This window comes from Denticeps clupeoides, chromosome 2, assembly GCF_900700375.1.
Source record: "Denticeps clupeoides chromosome 2, fDenClu1.1, whole genome shotgun sequence".
NCBI lineage: Eukaryota > Metazoa > Chordata > Actinopteri > Clupeiformes > Denticipitidae > Denticeps > Denticeps clupeoides.
In genome coordinates this window covers 16,610,333-16,624,954 of record NC_041708.1, presented here as the reverse complement: position 1 = coordinate 16,624,954, position 14,622 = coordinate 16,610,333, and the positions used below count along the sequence as shown (strand labels likewise).

The following is a 14,622-nucleotide window of genomic DNA, read 5'->3' as shown; positions in this document are numbered from 1 at the left end:
ACTACATTTGTACAAACAATCTTGACTTTCAAAAGACGTTTTGCATCCCCACAGGCCTGATTACAGGTTACAGAACATTTAAGATGAATTAAATGTTTAATCAATTCATAATAGTGAATTATACAGGCAAAGTTTGGATATGATACAATCAGCACTATTTTTGTGACTAAGTGCATGAATAGTGCACGAGAACAAGGTGAAGAACGACACGCTAAACATGGGGCACAGGACAATGGAAAAGGACCCACAAGCACACAAGTTGTTCCCATTGACAATGAATTACTTACAGCAGGCATGGAGAAGAACTGTAGCTTCCTCCTTTATCAGCTGTTCTTACCAGGAGATTTCCCCTTCCTTAATGTGCTATCATGCCTGGTAGTTCAGTGAATCCCATTGTTTCCAGGTTGGTCTGTTTTGTGAAGAGAGGCTAACTCCTGCAGCAGTGTAGATGAGATCCTTGTCCAGAATGTGAATAAGAGGCGATTTAAAAGCCCTTGGGTCAGACTAAACGCTGCTAATCTGGTCAGTTTGTTTCTGCCCCCTCATGAAGCTAAAACAAAAGAGCAATGATTCCAGCTCAACTTATTATGGACAAAATGATTTCCCATACAGATACTACATTTTCAGTCCCTACATAAGTAACAACAGCACATCTATGGCAGGGCACGCGTGGTCCTCAGGACAAAAAGGAGATGAGATTGCTCTTTGTGGGTCTGTTTTGCGTCCTTGTTGTTGACATGGTTGGTAAGCTGCATCACAGAGTAGCTTTGTGAACTTGTGAAAGTGAGGCTGACAGATGTTCTCCCACGGATGAAATGTATTATTGGCAGAAAATGGTTATATTTTCTTCTCAGTACTAAGCCTGGTGTCGTCCTTCAGCTCCAGCCTGTAAAGTGAGTCAACTGTCACCAATAACACCAAGATGAAAATCCAAAATTATATTTTATAGGGGAAAAACAATTTATGCTTACCCTCAATTCAGTAGCTCACCAAAAGGATGTGAACTTCTTTCCAAAAGCAGACACAGCTATGTCAGAGAACAGCAAGATGTGAATTTCACAGGACCTGCACTGCAGTTACAGGTCTGTTTACTGCAAACCAACTGCTACCACAATTGGGATGTTGTGTAAAACGTAAATGAAAACAGAATACAACGATTTGCCAATCCTTTCCAACATATATTCAATTGAATACAAAGACAAGATATCTAATGTTCAAACTAAAATGTATTATTATTATTATTTGCAAATCTTCACTCATTTCGAATTTGATGCCTGCAACATATTCCAAAAAAGCTGGGACAGAGCAAACAAACGACTGGAAAAGTCGAGGAATGCTCAAAAACCACCTGTTTTGAACATTCCAGAGGTGAACGGGATAATTGGAAACTGGTGTTTGTCATGATTGGGTATAAAAGAAATATCTTCAAAAGGCTCTGTCCTTCACCACTTTGTGAACATCTGTGTCAGAAAATAGTCCAGCAGTTTAAGAACTACGTTTCTCAACATGCAGTTGCAAGGAATGTACTGTTCTCAGGAATACTTCAGAAAGCCATTGTCAGTTAACATAGTTTGTCGCTACAAGTTACAAGTTCAAACTCTACCATGCAAAGCGAAAGCCATATCAACAACACCCAGGAATGCCGCAGGCTTTTCTAGGCCTGAGCTCATCTGAGATGGACTGACGCAAAGTGGAAAATTGTCCACATTTGAAATTGTTTTTGGAAATGATGGTCCTTCAGGCCGATGAGGAAAATTACCATGCGGATTGTTATCAGCGCAAAGTTGAAAAAAAGCCAGCATCTGTGATGGTGTGGTAGTGTGTTAGTGGCATGGCATGAAGGCAACATTAATGAAAGTTACATACAGATTTTGGAGAAATATACTGTATGCTGCCATCCAAGCAACATCTTCTGCTTAATTCAGCAAGACAATGTGTGGCCACATTCTGCATGTGTTACTTCATAGAAGCACGGCTTTGTAGTAAAAGAGTACAGGTACTAGACTGGACTGCCTTGAAAATGTGTGGAACATTATGGAGACTGTTGAGCAACTTAAGTTGTACAACAAGCAAGAATGTGAAAGAATTCCACCTACACAACTTCAGCGATTAGCGTTCTCAGTTCACAAATGCTTATCGAGTGTTGTTAAAAGGAAAGATGAATACAGTTTTGAATACACCCCTCCTGTCCCAACTTTTTTGGAACGTGTTGCAGGCATTCGAAATGAGTGAAGATTTGCTAATAATAATCAAGTTTAGTTTGAACATTAGATATCTTGTCTTTGAAGTGTATTTAATTAAATATATATAGGTTGAAAAGTATTTGCAAACCATTGTATTTGTCAGGATTGGCTCCAGGTGAGGTTGCCAGCTGGGGTCAATTCTGACAGCGTTTAAAAGTCTGTGACTCCGCCCCTTCTGCAGCGCCGACATTTTCGTGGACCCTGTGTTTCTGTTGTGAACCAGTTTGGTGTTTTGAGTTCTGGCAACCGCCACACGCCTGCGGGCTCGTTTATGTTCTACCCATTATTCCCCTGTTTACAGCCATTGCGCTGGTGTTCATTTGTGTTCTTTTATTGTTTGTAATAAAATCCTGTTTCCCGAATGTCCCGCCTCTGCGATTCCCCCGTCAGCTCGCCAGTTTGTTTTACCCAACTAGATCTACTTAGGAGCGCTATTTATTCACATCAAGAACAAACATATTATTTTATTCAGAAAAAGCCCTACCGTCTCCCAGTTTCCCAGCCTGTTCTGCTGCCCCTCCCTGGAGGATTTTGGTGAGCACATTTTCACCCTCAGCAGCTGGCTGTCCCGCTGGAGCACTGCCTATCCCTGCCGGCCTAGGGGCAGCTTTTGAGCCTGTTAAAAACAAGAGATCTCTTGGATGTATAGCTTAAGGCTGTACACTGAATTTGTGTTTATTCATGAGAACTGTATGTTGAAGTGTGACCCACCTATTCCAGTTGCAGGAGTGACAGGGGTTTTCATTGGCTGAGTGGGAGCAGCTTTTGCCCCTATAGCAGTTGCAGGAGGAACATCTGTCTTCACCTGGGTCCCAAAACAGAAAATGTCACCAGTGTCTTAATTACATTCAATTACTGTCTGGACTGTAGAAAAAAAATGCCAATTGCCCTATCGCTCATACTCACTGCAGAAGATGTGGGTTGGCCTGGAGTTTGTCCTGCCAGCTGTGGCCGTCCCTGTCCTGTAGTCTGGCCTGGTTTGGCTTGCTGCACTGTGGTGCCCAATGCTGCTGTTGTGGCTGCTGTGGTGGCTGGAGGACCCCCAGTGGTGGTCTGGGGCTGCTGAGTGGCAGTTTGATGTTGTGCCAACTCTTGCTGCTGCTGCTGCTGCTGTTGACCTCGTGTCTGCTGGCCAGGTTGCTGTCCTGCCTCAGGTGGTTGTGAACTAGACTGCTTCCCTGACTGAGGCTGTCCCATGGCACGTTGCTGCTGTGGAGACTGAGGACCACCAGGACCCTGATGTTGCTGCTTAGAGCCTGATAATGCTTCCTGTCTTCGTGATGATCCGGGCTGCCTCTGCCCTTTCTGACCTCCTGAACCATGGTGGTGTCCTGAGGCAGGGTCCCTGGAGTGGTCTGAATCTCGGCAGGCACCTTGCGAGGAGCGAGGTTCTCCCCTCTTCTGTCCAGAGGAAGTTCCTCTGCTTTCAGAACGTCCAGATGGGTCCCTGGGGTGTGACCTGGATGAACGAGAAGATCTAGGATCTTCTGATGAATGGCGAGATGAGGAGTGTCTTCCTGAGCCACCGCTATGCCTGTGTTCATGAGATGAAGTGGATGAAGAGTGTCGTGGTTGGCTGTACTCATCTTGGGGCCAAATCTCCTCTTCAGGGGGTTCATCATAGTCATGATAAGTGTGTTTTACATTGCTCCTGCGATTTGAAGATGTGTGACTCCCCCCCTCGTGGTGACGGGAGCGAGAGGAGCGACTCTCCCGTGGTTTCTCAAACCAGTCTGTTTCTTCTTGGCCCAAATGATAAGCTTTTGTTTCAAGGACCAAGAGAAATATCAGTCAGTTTTTAATCCAACACAGTTTAACAGGTCGTAGTTTGAGAGGTGAATCATGCAGACAAAGGCCATGCAAGAGCAGGGTGACCAAAAAAAAGCAACAAAAACACTCCAACCCAAGCAGTCAAACAGCATATAAATAAATAAGTACAAAACATTTATCACAAAAAACAAACCATGCCAACATGCAAAGGATTAGGCAAACACGGTGTAGTGCACTTAACATTCACATTAAGAGTCCAACAGCAAGCATTGTTCGGCACCTTCAGGCATGCAGTAGTTGAAGAGAAGGAACACATCAAACAGCTATAATTCAGCACCAGTTACCTTCACTGTCAGAAACAGCACAGTGCATGTCATCGACGAGATAAGGATCGTCTGGTTTATAGACATGGCTCCTTGGCATGTCCTTCATGTGATGCTCTTGCACATCTGGAAGGGAGTGGCTAGACCCATACTGATTCCTCAAATCATGAGCATCAACCCCCCCAGAGCCACGGCCAATGCCCATAGGCTTCCCAACTGGGCTGAGGGGGCTCTCCTCCTCTGAGTTTTGAGTACGCATGGAGGGACGGCCACTACGACCTGTGCCCCTTTGGGAGCGTTCCATCACATCTCTTTCATATGACTTGCTCCTGTAAGCATTTGAATCTCGGGATGTGATTTTGTCCATCCCATAGCCAGTGGACCTGGACCTGCCTGAACCATACATTCGATCTTCTTCATCCAAGGCCTCTCTACTAGATGAACCATAGTACTTTTGTTGATCATAAATGTTCTTCTTCAGCCCATAAGTAATGTCATCTTGAAGCTTCTTGCTTCTGGATATTGCATTGCTTGTGCCACTAGATGGTGTTGCCATATTGTAGGAGGCAAGGTCAGACTCTACATCCCTAGCCTCCTCGATTGGAGAGAACTTTGAGATCTTCTGCTCCATCCCTTGTTTCCTATGTTTGCTACGTTTAGAAGAAACAGCGGGGGCAAGATTCTTCGAAACGTGCTTCTGTGACCCCATACCAGTGCTACTGCGAGATGTGGAATGTTTGTAATCATCATAGTAATAGGAGGATCCACCACTTACTGTGGTGCTTGGCCTGCCATGACTGTCCACTGTACTTTGGTAACCACTGCTTCCCTTGGACCGACCATAAAGGTCCTCAGGATCTTCACAATAGGTGCTTCCTCGTGCAGGACCATTGTCACTACCATAACGACCAACTGTGGGGTGACCAAGACCTTCTGTACCAGGACCTATGTTCTCTTTTGTTAATTCACTGATATCATCAATCATGACATAGTTCCTTGGAATGTTTTGCTCCAGGTTGGTAGCATAGAGGCCATCTGATCCATAAGCAGATGTTGGACTCGGAATGCGGTCTGTTAGACCCTGGTCAGAGGTACGATATTGTCCATAGGTGTTAGATATGGTTGAGGACACATAAACACCACTGAAGCCAGTCTCTGGAACAGAGGTGGTTACAGAAATTGCAGGATTACTGATGACTTCATAATTTGTCGGCAGTTTTTGCTCAAGGTCAGCTAGTGAGGTCTGACGTGGTCTTTGGTGGAGAGTAAGTATCTCTGCTGTGGGCTGAAAGGACAGACTTTGCCCTGGGTATGGAAGGGTCTGCCCTGGCCCAGGAGGCGCAGGAACCTGGAAGCCCTGGTGGCTTTGCTGCTGTAAGCCCAAGTCCGTCTGATAGGAGGACTGCCCGTAGCCATGGGAAGGAAACGATCCTGGAGTTTGGTAGGATGACGGTTGTGGTGGGTGGGGCTGAAAGGTCCCTGGCTGTGGTTGGGGGGCTGTTGGGTATTGTGGAGGCTGGAAACCAATTTGTTGATATGCTGTGGGTTGCGGGGTGGTGCCCTGACTTTGTGGGTACTGATATGAAACATAGGAAGATGTTGGGGGATACTGAGAGGCTGTGTTCAAATCACCTGCATACTGGTTTAATGGAGCAGTGCTAGGCCGTGACAACAAACCATTTCCTTCGTAGGAACCGGTTGTTGCTGCTGCAAGCCTCAGATTATTGAGTTCTGTATCTGACATGTAGTCTCGTGCATCCCCCATGCACCGCAAATAAGCTAACTCCCGCCTCTCCCTTTCTTTAACCATGGTTTCCTTACGCTGCGTAATACCCAGTTCCAGATAGCGAAGTTTGGCATCAATCTCCTTCTCTTCCTCTTCTAGTTCTGCTTGCTGCTTGCGGAGTTTAGATGATTCCTGCTCCACAGCTTTCAGCTCATTGAGGATGCCTGTCTTGGTGATACCTTGGGCAGGCCTGGGCAGCACACGCTGGGGCATGCCTGGTGTGTTGTACATCTGGGGCATGGCAGGGGTGACTATTGGGAGTGGTGTTTCATCTGGAGGAGGGCTAGGAAGTGTCCTCTTCACCTTCCTCATCAGTGAATTCTGCTGCTGCTGCAGGGTTGCCATCTGGAATTAAATGCAAGAGGTAATTAAAGACTACGTAATGTATGTGAGGTCTTGCTAACATCAAAATTCAGATTTCTTTTCATTATTCCACATTCACATTCTTCAAAAACACATTTCAGTGGCAATAACTGTATATTTTATATAGTGAAATAAGAATCATTGTGAAATGACTACAGCAAAGCACACGGTGACGCAGCAAAATGTGTCCTCTGCTTTTAACTCATCGCCCTTGGTGAGCAGTTGGCCGCCATGACAGGCGCCCGGGGAGCAGTGTGTACAGACGGTGCTTTTGCTCAGTGGCACCTCAGTTCCACCTTGGCGGCTCGGGATTCGACACGGCAACCTTCTGATTATGGGGCCACTTCCTTAACCACTAGCCCACCACTGCCCCAGATGAAGAAAACACAATTCCCTTAACTTCTGTTATGGTATTGCCATGAAAATATTGATGAATAAATGTTAAATGTGGAGCAGTGGTGGCCTAGTAGGTAATTAAGTAGACCGGTAATCAGAAGGTTGCCTGAACCACTGAGGTGCCACTGACCAGATTTTATTGGGTGCTATGGTAATCACTTTCACTTAACTTTCAAATAAGCAGTGACAAACCGGTGCAAACAATTAATCATGAGCATTTACAGCAAATGCCTAAGGTTTTCAATAATTTCGTGAAGATCTACTGTGATCATTTGTGATACACATTCAAATTAACCCATAAGGTCCAGCCGTTACGCAATAAAAAATTATAATCAGCTAAAAACAGCACCAAAAAAACATATTGGAAATAATTATGCACTAAGAAATCACTGCACTGCACATGCCAATATGGGGATCTATGGGGAAAAAATTCAGATTATATTACACTGACAATGGAAAATATTAAGCAGACCTTTCTAAATATTCAAACAATAAGTACAAACACATGCCTACTAGCTTCATATTCCATAACTTCAACTACAACAATAAAACTAAACAAAAATTGCATATTGCAAAATGCACACATTGCATGAATATGTAATTAAAGTAAGCATTATCTGGCTACTTACTAAAATCCAGAAAAGCACAGACCCATGCAGAATGTAATTAAAAATCCCCCCAAAAAATCACCAGAACTCTTGGCAACCATGATCATAAGATGAAATGAGGGAGAATGAAGAAAAAATTATGTTATGCACCATCTAAATAAAATGCTTCTTAAAATCTCCCTGTTTAAAATGAGCGTCTCAACCTTCCATGGGTTGTAAGTATACTAAGGACTAGAGCCTCAGACCTCACATAGACCAGCTGCTCATCATGCCTGAAGTCAGACGGTAATCTTGCATGCTATAAAGACATTTCACTAAATATGGCAGAATCAAATAAATGAAGAATAATAAATGAATCAAATAAATGAAGAATTAAAGTGACACTACTTATAATTTACAAATATACCTTCACATTGTTCACTTAAATCACTGTAAAATTATGTTTCTGTGTTGTCTGTGTGTGTGTGTGTGTGTGTGTGAATATATATATATATACACACACATACACACACACACACACACACACACACTTATTTATTATTTACACACACATTTATTTAGTATAATTTTTTTGCCATATCACAAATATTATAAAATATCTAAATACCTGACTGCTGGGGAGACCTTGATTTGAATACATGGAGAACCTCGTCTTGGCAGGGTCTTCAGATGTGGGGCTCAGGGGTTTGGGGTCTGACATTGACCGCTGCACACTCTTTATGGGCCTTGGAAGGGTCTGGTGCCGCTGAGGAGACTCAGTGGTGAAAGCCTTTTGCTGGGGCGTAACATGGGCCTTATTGAGTTTCTCACTTGAAGCAAAAGTCGTTTCCAGCATGCGATGGGGAGACAGAGGAGACACAGGGGAATACAGGACCTGAGGAGACTTTGGTGGCTGGCGTGATGGTGACTCATTCTGCTGATAGGACTGCTGCTGGTACCCAATGTCCAATGGATCTGGTTTTCTTCTCTCAAATTTAGATGGGGTTGCACCAACAAGATGCAGTGTTGTGGAATATGGACTAACAGTAGTGGGTACACTTAGCTGAGGGGTCACCACACCTTGGGATTGGGCCTCGGGTTCAGTTTGGCAGGCCAGACTTTCTCCTTTCTGAGTTCTTTCAGGTGCAGAAATATAGTGTAGGAGTTCAACTTTTGATGTTTCAGCCATGGTTATGTGAATTGCAGGAGATATTCTTCCCAGCTGATCAGGCTCAGTCTGACATGAAGAATCATTAGTTGTTTGCACAGCAATGCTGGACGTGACCTTAGATGCTGCATCAGCCTTGTTCTCTGAACTGGATTCAGAGTGTTTGGTGAACCTTGATCTCCGGCGCCTTACAGGCTGTTCCCACTCTGCCTGGTCCTCATCATCTGTCTGAACACTACAGTCCGCAATGCGCCTTGTTCTTCTTCGACGTGACATTATCAGTCTGTCCTCTGTGTCCTCATCATCGGTTTGAACACTACAGTCAGCAATCTTCTTTTGAGGCTCATCTTCTGACCCATCTCTGAGTCGAGGCATGGAATTTTGCTTCTTCATAGCCTTTGCATCACCACGATCTTCACTGTTTTTCAGTGACATCTCAGAAGCTGAACTGGGTATGGACCTTGCAGCAACTACAGCTTGAACCACCTGGCCATCCGTGTATGGCTGCCAGAACTGCACAGACTGACCCTCTTGATTAATCACCCTACCGCTCTGATCACATATGATGGAAAATCCTTGTGGGGGGGGCCCTGCAAGCATTACACCTTGTATGGAGCTTTGGGCAGTTGTGGCTGCAGCTGCGGCAGCTGCTGAGGCAGCAGCAGCCTCGGCAGCTGCTGCAGCTGCAGCCGCCTCTACTGCTGCAGTCTTCTGCCTCTTCTGTTCCTCCAACTGTAACTGTAGCTGTTGTTGTAAGGACTGTATTTGGTCCAGTTGCAGCCTTTGCTGAGCTAACTGCTCTCTCTGCATGACCAACTGGGTTTCCCTTTCAGCTTGCTGCTGATGTAGGACTTGTTGTTTTATATTTTGCAGTTCCTGGATCTCTCGCTGTACCATCAATTGCTCTTTCTCACGATGCCGTTGAAGCTCAAGGCGATCCCTTTCAAGTTCTTCATGCAAACGCATCTGACGAAGTTTTTCTAATTCGACACGCTCTCTCTCCAACTGCAGAAGCTGCTCTTGTTGCTGCCGTAAGTGTTCATCTTCACCCTCTTTATCAGCTTTGCAAGCGGTGCTATGCAGTTGTGCTTGTGGCTGTACTGTAGCTTGCGTCAGAGGTTGAGGAACAGACTGAGATTGACCTTGAGCCAAAATCTGTGTTTGCATTTGAGGTTGAATTTGAGGAGCTTGAGGCTGAATTTGAGTTTGAGTGGGAGGAAACACTGTTTTAGGTTCAACTGGAATATGATGCTGTGGAGCCAGCTGGTTTGTGGTGGCTATGGCAGATTGACCTTGCATAGTACTTATTGGAACACAAGTGGGTGCACCCAAATTGTTAACAGACTGAGCTGTAGGCATTGGCCCAACAGCTGAAGGCTTTCCCAGGTAAACTGGTGTTTCCTGTGTTGCCGTGCTGGTTTCCTGTGCAGAAATAGGGTTTGTTGTTGGGAAATTATTCGGGGTTGGATATCTATAAGGACCTTGAGCAGTCAGAGACATCCTTGGAGACACATGAGGCAACCTAGTAAGACTAGCCAGTGGTACGGCAGTCACACCACTGTATGTTCCTTGTAAAATGGGTTGTATAACCGATGCAGGCTGAGTAGTGATTGGCAATGTGGAGGCTATGGGGGTATTAATGGTGGAGTATATCATACCATCAGCTCCCCTCATGGCAGAAGGATACAAGGCCCGTAGACTTGCTTGTCTAGCATTGATAAGATTAGTTAGAGCTTGGCTGTTTACAGTTGGTCTACCATCAGGGCCATATAGAAGACTGGCTCTAACAGATGCCAAGCCTTGTGGTAGACCAAGTCTACCTATAGGGCCTACCCCTCTTCCAGCAGCATACTGCAGAAGCTCAGGGTTATTGGCATAACGTCCACCAAAATGATCCATAGAGTTAAGAGCAGCACACATTCGGCTGATCTCTCTGGCTGTGGTTGCACTGAACTGTGCAACATTTGATTCTTGTGGGCCTGCTGAGTCACGAGATGAGTGGCCACCATATTCTGCACTGATGTTAGACATAGAACCGTACCTCCGTAAAGGTAACAATTGTCCGACAACATCACCTTGGTGACGAAGATCTGTGTAAGATCCATACTGTGTTCCCATTCCCAGATAGCCTCCTTCCTGAGCTTGTTTTATAGTGCTCAAATCTACTGCCAGGTCTCTTGGTTCAGTGGCCTGATAGAAATTAAGTCCTGCATCCTGCAAGTTTGTGTCTGACATAGATGGCTGCAGCCGTCCAATATGGGGTAAAGGGTATGGTTTCTGTTCCTCAGTCTTTCCCTGTATGTTCACTGTTTTTCCAGGTTGACCCAAATTTGGCGTCAAAATGGATTGCACGGTCTGGGCAGAATCGGTGGTAGGGTTTGGATCCGTGGCTGCTGTCTTTGGCCGCTGACCAAATGATCCTGAGCAACTACCAGCAAAAGGCAGCTTGTAGACAACATCACAGCAGGCTACCTGATTTTCTGCCTTTATATGTGGTCCAGTGAGATCAAGCACTTCAGGGGCTGATGGAGGAGGCAACTCTTCTGTTTTGAGAACCTGGGTCACAGTGCCGCCCTGTGATGCACTGCTTTCATCTAGCTGAACCATCATCACAACATGTGGTTTGCCTGTTGAGAGATTCACAACAGTGGGTTTATTCTTTAGCTCCAAAGCTACCCCTCCATAGATATCATGTGGGAGAGTAGGGGAGGAGGAGACAGATGCAGCTGCTGGCTGGGGAGGCAGCGGAGATACTCGATGAATGGCAGTAGCTAGTGTTTGGGCAACTCCACCACTAGTCTTGTTTACCACTAGGTCTTTTTTCAACAATATTGGCTGGACTTGGTTCGCCAGGTTGAAACGAGCAAAAGAAGCAGCCTGCTGCTGATGTTGCTGTAGCTGCTGTTCAAGAATCTGCTGCTGCTGTTGTAGTTTATGTTGTTGTTTTTGTAGCTCCTGTTGTTGAATGCCAAGATCTTCCAAGCATGCATCAATTTTTGGAATACTTGAATCTGTAATGGGTGGTTTGGACTGGGTCAGGCAAACTGCAGCCCCAACACCTTGGCCAAGGTCAACCCGATTTTGTAGTGGATCTCCATAAACTACTGGTTGTTTTGGCTGTGATATGAACATAGAGGCTGCCACAGTAACGCTGACTGTTGTTGTGGTTGGTGTTGTGACATGAGGTTGTTCTTGTGAATTGAGATTCATGATGAGAGGCTGAACAGCTGTGTGACGACTTGGGGGAGCCTCGGCACCCAGGGAATATCTTCGTGTATCAGATGCCAGGGATGTTAGGTCCATGCCCTGTTCTGTCATGATAATTGGAGCAGGCTTCATGGGAGCTCTGAGGTCAACCACATTACTGCTTGGAGGCAATTGGTTCTGCTCTATGATTCTAGAAGTTCCTGGAACAGAAGAGATCCTGCAAAGTGAGATATTTTCCATGGACAGAGATCCACAACTGTAAGAACTTGCTGGAGATACTGTACCCCCACCACTCTTAAATCTTTCAGCTGTTTGTGCTTTCTGGAAACCAGACTGAGGTGAGTGATAGGTGGAGTGAGATTGTGGAGACGTTGGCAAACTCATAGGGTGCTGCTGATGCTTTGTTGGTGAAGACAGAGGGGACGTTGATGAGTTGACTGTAACTGGTTTTGCTGGGCTTGTAGTTTCAGATCCTAATGTGATCACCATGACAGGGGAATCCTGGGAAGATTGCTGTCTTGCAAGGCGTGGTGATGCAGTCTGCTGTGGTTTTTGGGAACTATATGCTGAAGTATGACCACCTGCACCATGTGAGGGCAGCTTAGGGGTATGAGTGGGACTCTGTGTGGGTGAAGCTGAGGGAGAGATTGGGGGACTAGGCCCTTTTAAATACGAAAACACCTTTGAGGTTAATGACGATGTATTGGGATCAGGTGATGCACCCTGGGATGTTCCTTGGCCTCGAACAGACTGACGGGCACTGGACTCAGAGGTGACAGTGGGTACACCAGTAGCACCAGCTGTAGTTCTAGGGGACTGGCCAGAATATTGTTGCGCCACCCGCATTGTAGGGATACTTCTGCCACTTGTGCCATTTTTATCACTTAGTGAAACAGGTGCAGAAAGTTGGGTGGGACTTGAGCCTGGCGTTAAAACTGTAGATCCAGTGTCTAAATGTTTTTCTCTAGGCAACTGAGCTGTGCCTGTTTGTTGTTTCAGCCTTTGATTGCTGGATTGCTGGATTGCACTGTTAGTTTGTTGGCCTTGCCTCCCTTGCATTTGTTGCTGTTTCTGCATCATCTCAGCTTTTCTCATCATTTCTTCATAGACCTCCTCGGCACTTTTTAGTGACTTGTCAACAGATGGTGATGTGGCAGATGACTTTTCTGTGGGGGAGTAGAGGGACATGAATGTTGGTAGGTTGTACTCTTTGCCAGACTTAGAAATCTTGGTACCGCCAACTTCAAATCCTTCAGCCTCTGAATCCATTGAAGGTGAGTATTCTGAGCAAGATGATCTGTGAAGTTCCTCCATTTCAGCTGCCTGTCTTAGCTCCTCTGTTGGAGATGCATCTTCAATGGGAGAGAGATTGCTTGGAGGAGTTTTAGACCTTTCTCTGCGTCTCTGTGCCCTAAGTTCTTCCTTATCTCTTTTGGTTTTCCTGGCAGTGCTACGAATTCTCTGCTGCTCCAAGTCTCTCATCTTCTCCTGTTCTCTCAAGAGCTCCTCTTCCTCTCTCAACTCTTCTTCCTCAGATGAATCCTCAATAGTGGGTAAGAGAGGTCCATGAGTGCGATGACGGGCTTTTCTCTGTTGCTTGGCGTCCTCTAGTCTTTGCCTTCTGCTGGGACTACTATCACTGTCATCCTCCATGGATGATACAGAGGTAGGTGAAGTGCCAGAGGTATAACTTGGAGTAGTCGCTGGGAGAGTGGAGGAGTAGTCACCTTTTGACCTCTCCTCGGGTGACCCTGTCAGGCTTTCCATCTCAAGTTCTGGCTCTCTAAGGTCATGCTCTGTACTGAGTTCCATATCATGACTGTAGCTGTTTGTATTATTTAACTCAATGGTCTTGAATCGTCTCAGTCCTCCTTGAGAAGTCATCATAACATCATCATTTTCACTTTTGAATGCACCATCACTTACTTTTGTGTCTTCCTCAAAGCTGCTAGAGTGTTGTGTGAGGCGACGCTTTTCTTTCAATGTCTCTGCTTTTTTGTGGCTCTTTCCTGTCTTCTGATATCCACACTCATCATCCCCCACCTCTTCTTCATCTGCACTCATTTCCATGATTTGTCTCCTCATGAACTCCTCATCTGTCAGGTCTTTCTTCGATTTCTTCTGCCTAGCTGGTAAAGGTGAAAGGCCGCTTTCGCTGCTATCCTCCACATAATCATGACGTAGTTTGCAGCTGAGTTCATCTGAGGACACTTCACACGCAGCCTCCTCATCAGAATTGTTCTGCTGGTCCTGTGAAATGGTAAGTGATCGAGGCCTCTGCTGCTTGTCATCCATGTCCTTGGAATGCCTGCCACGCACCTGCTCTGAAGGAGTCTTGGACTCTAGCAGAGGGCGCATAGAACTCTCCAGCTTTGTGATTTCAGAAGGGCTCGGTGGACTGTGCTGTTGACTAATCCCTTTCTCACTAAGCTTTACTTCTTCCTCTTGGATCAGGCCAGTGATTTCACTCTGCGAACTAGAGATCCCATCTGAAGAATAGCCAGTGTCACTCAAGCTCTGTGTGCTTGACTTGTTTGAATCCTGACAAAAGAGAAAAAGATCCATCAGCCATGAACTGAATAAACATATGCAAATAGGCATCCACTGTATATATTACACATGCATGTTCACACTATAAAAATGATTTAAACAATGCATGGTTTCATATGTATGCAATACATACCTGCATATAAATAAATAAAATATGTATAAACAAAACATGGCAAAAATGCTTTAATTCAGCATGCTAAAAATAGGAGACAATTCTGATTGACAAATG

General features: G+C 45.4%; 1 protein-coding gene across 4 annotated transcripts in view; it reads right to left on the bottom strand.

The window, feature by feature from the left end:
• The window catches only part of bsnb (bassoon (presynaptic cytomatrix protein) b), a 62,964-nt gene that overhangs the window by 3,684 nt on the left and 44,658 nt on the right, over positions 1–14,622 (bottom strand). For 2 of the 4 annotated variants that reach the window (XM_028964947.1, XM_028964950.1), the window contains exons 5-11: positions 8,097–14,384; positions 4,358–6,467; positions 3,150–4,003; positions 2,955–3,048; positions 2,728–2,859; positions 972–1,027; positions 288–886 (exon numbers count right to left, since the gene is read on the bottom strand). In XM_028964947.1, coding sequence (XP_028820780.1) covers positions 987–1,027; positions 2,728–2,859; positions 2,955–3,048; positions 3,150–4,003; positions 4,358–6,467; positions 8,097–14,384 — 9,519 coding nt within the window. In that variant the 3' untranslated portion in view covers positions 288–886; positions 972–986. The remainder of the gene's footprint in view (positions 1–287; positions 887–971; positions 1,028–2,727; positions 2,860–2,954; positions 3,049–3,149; positions 4,004–4,357; positions 6,468–8,096; positions 14,385–14,622) is intronic. The other 2 variants (XM_028964948.1, XM_028964949.1) reach the window with 2 other exon arrangements.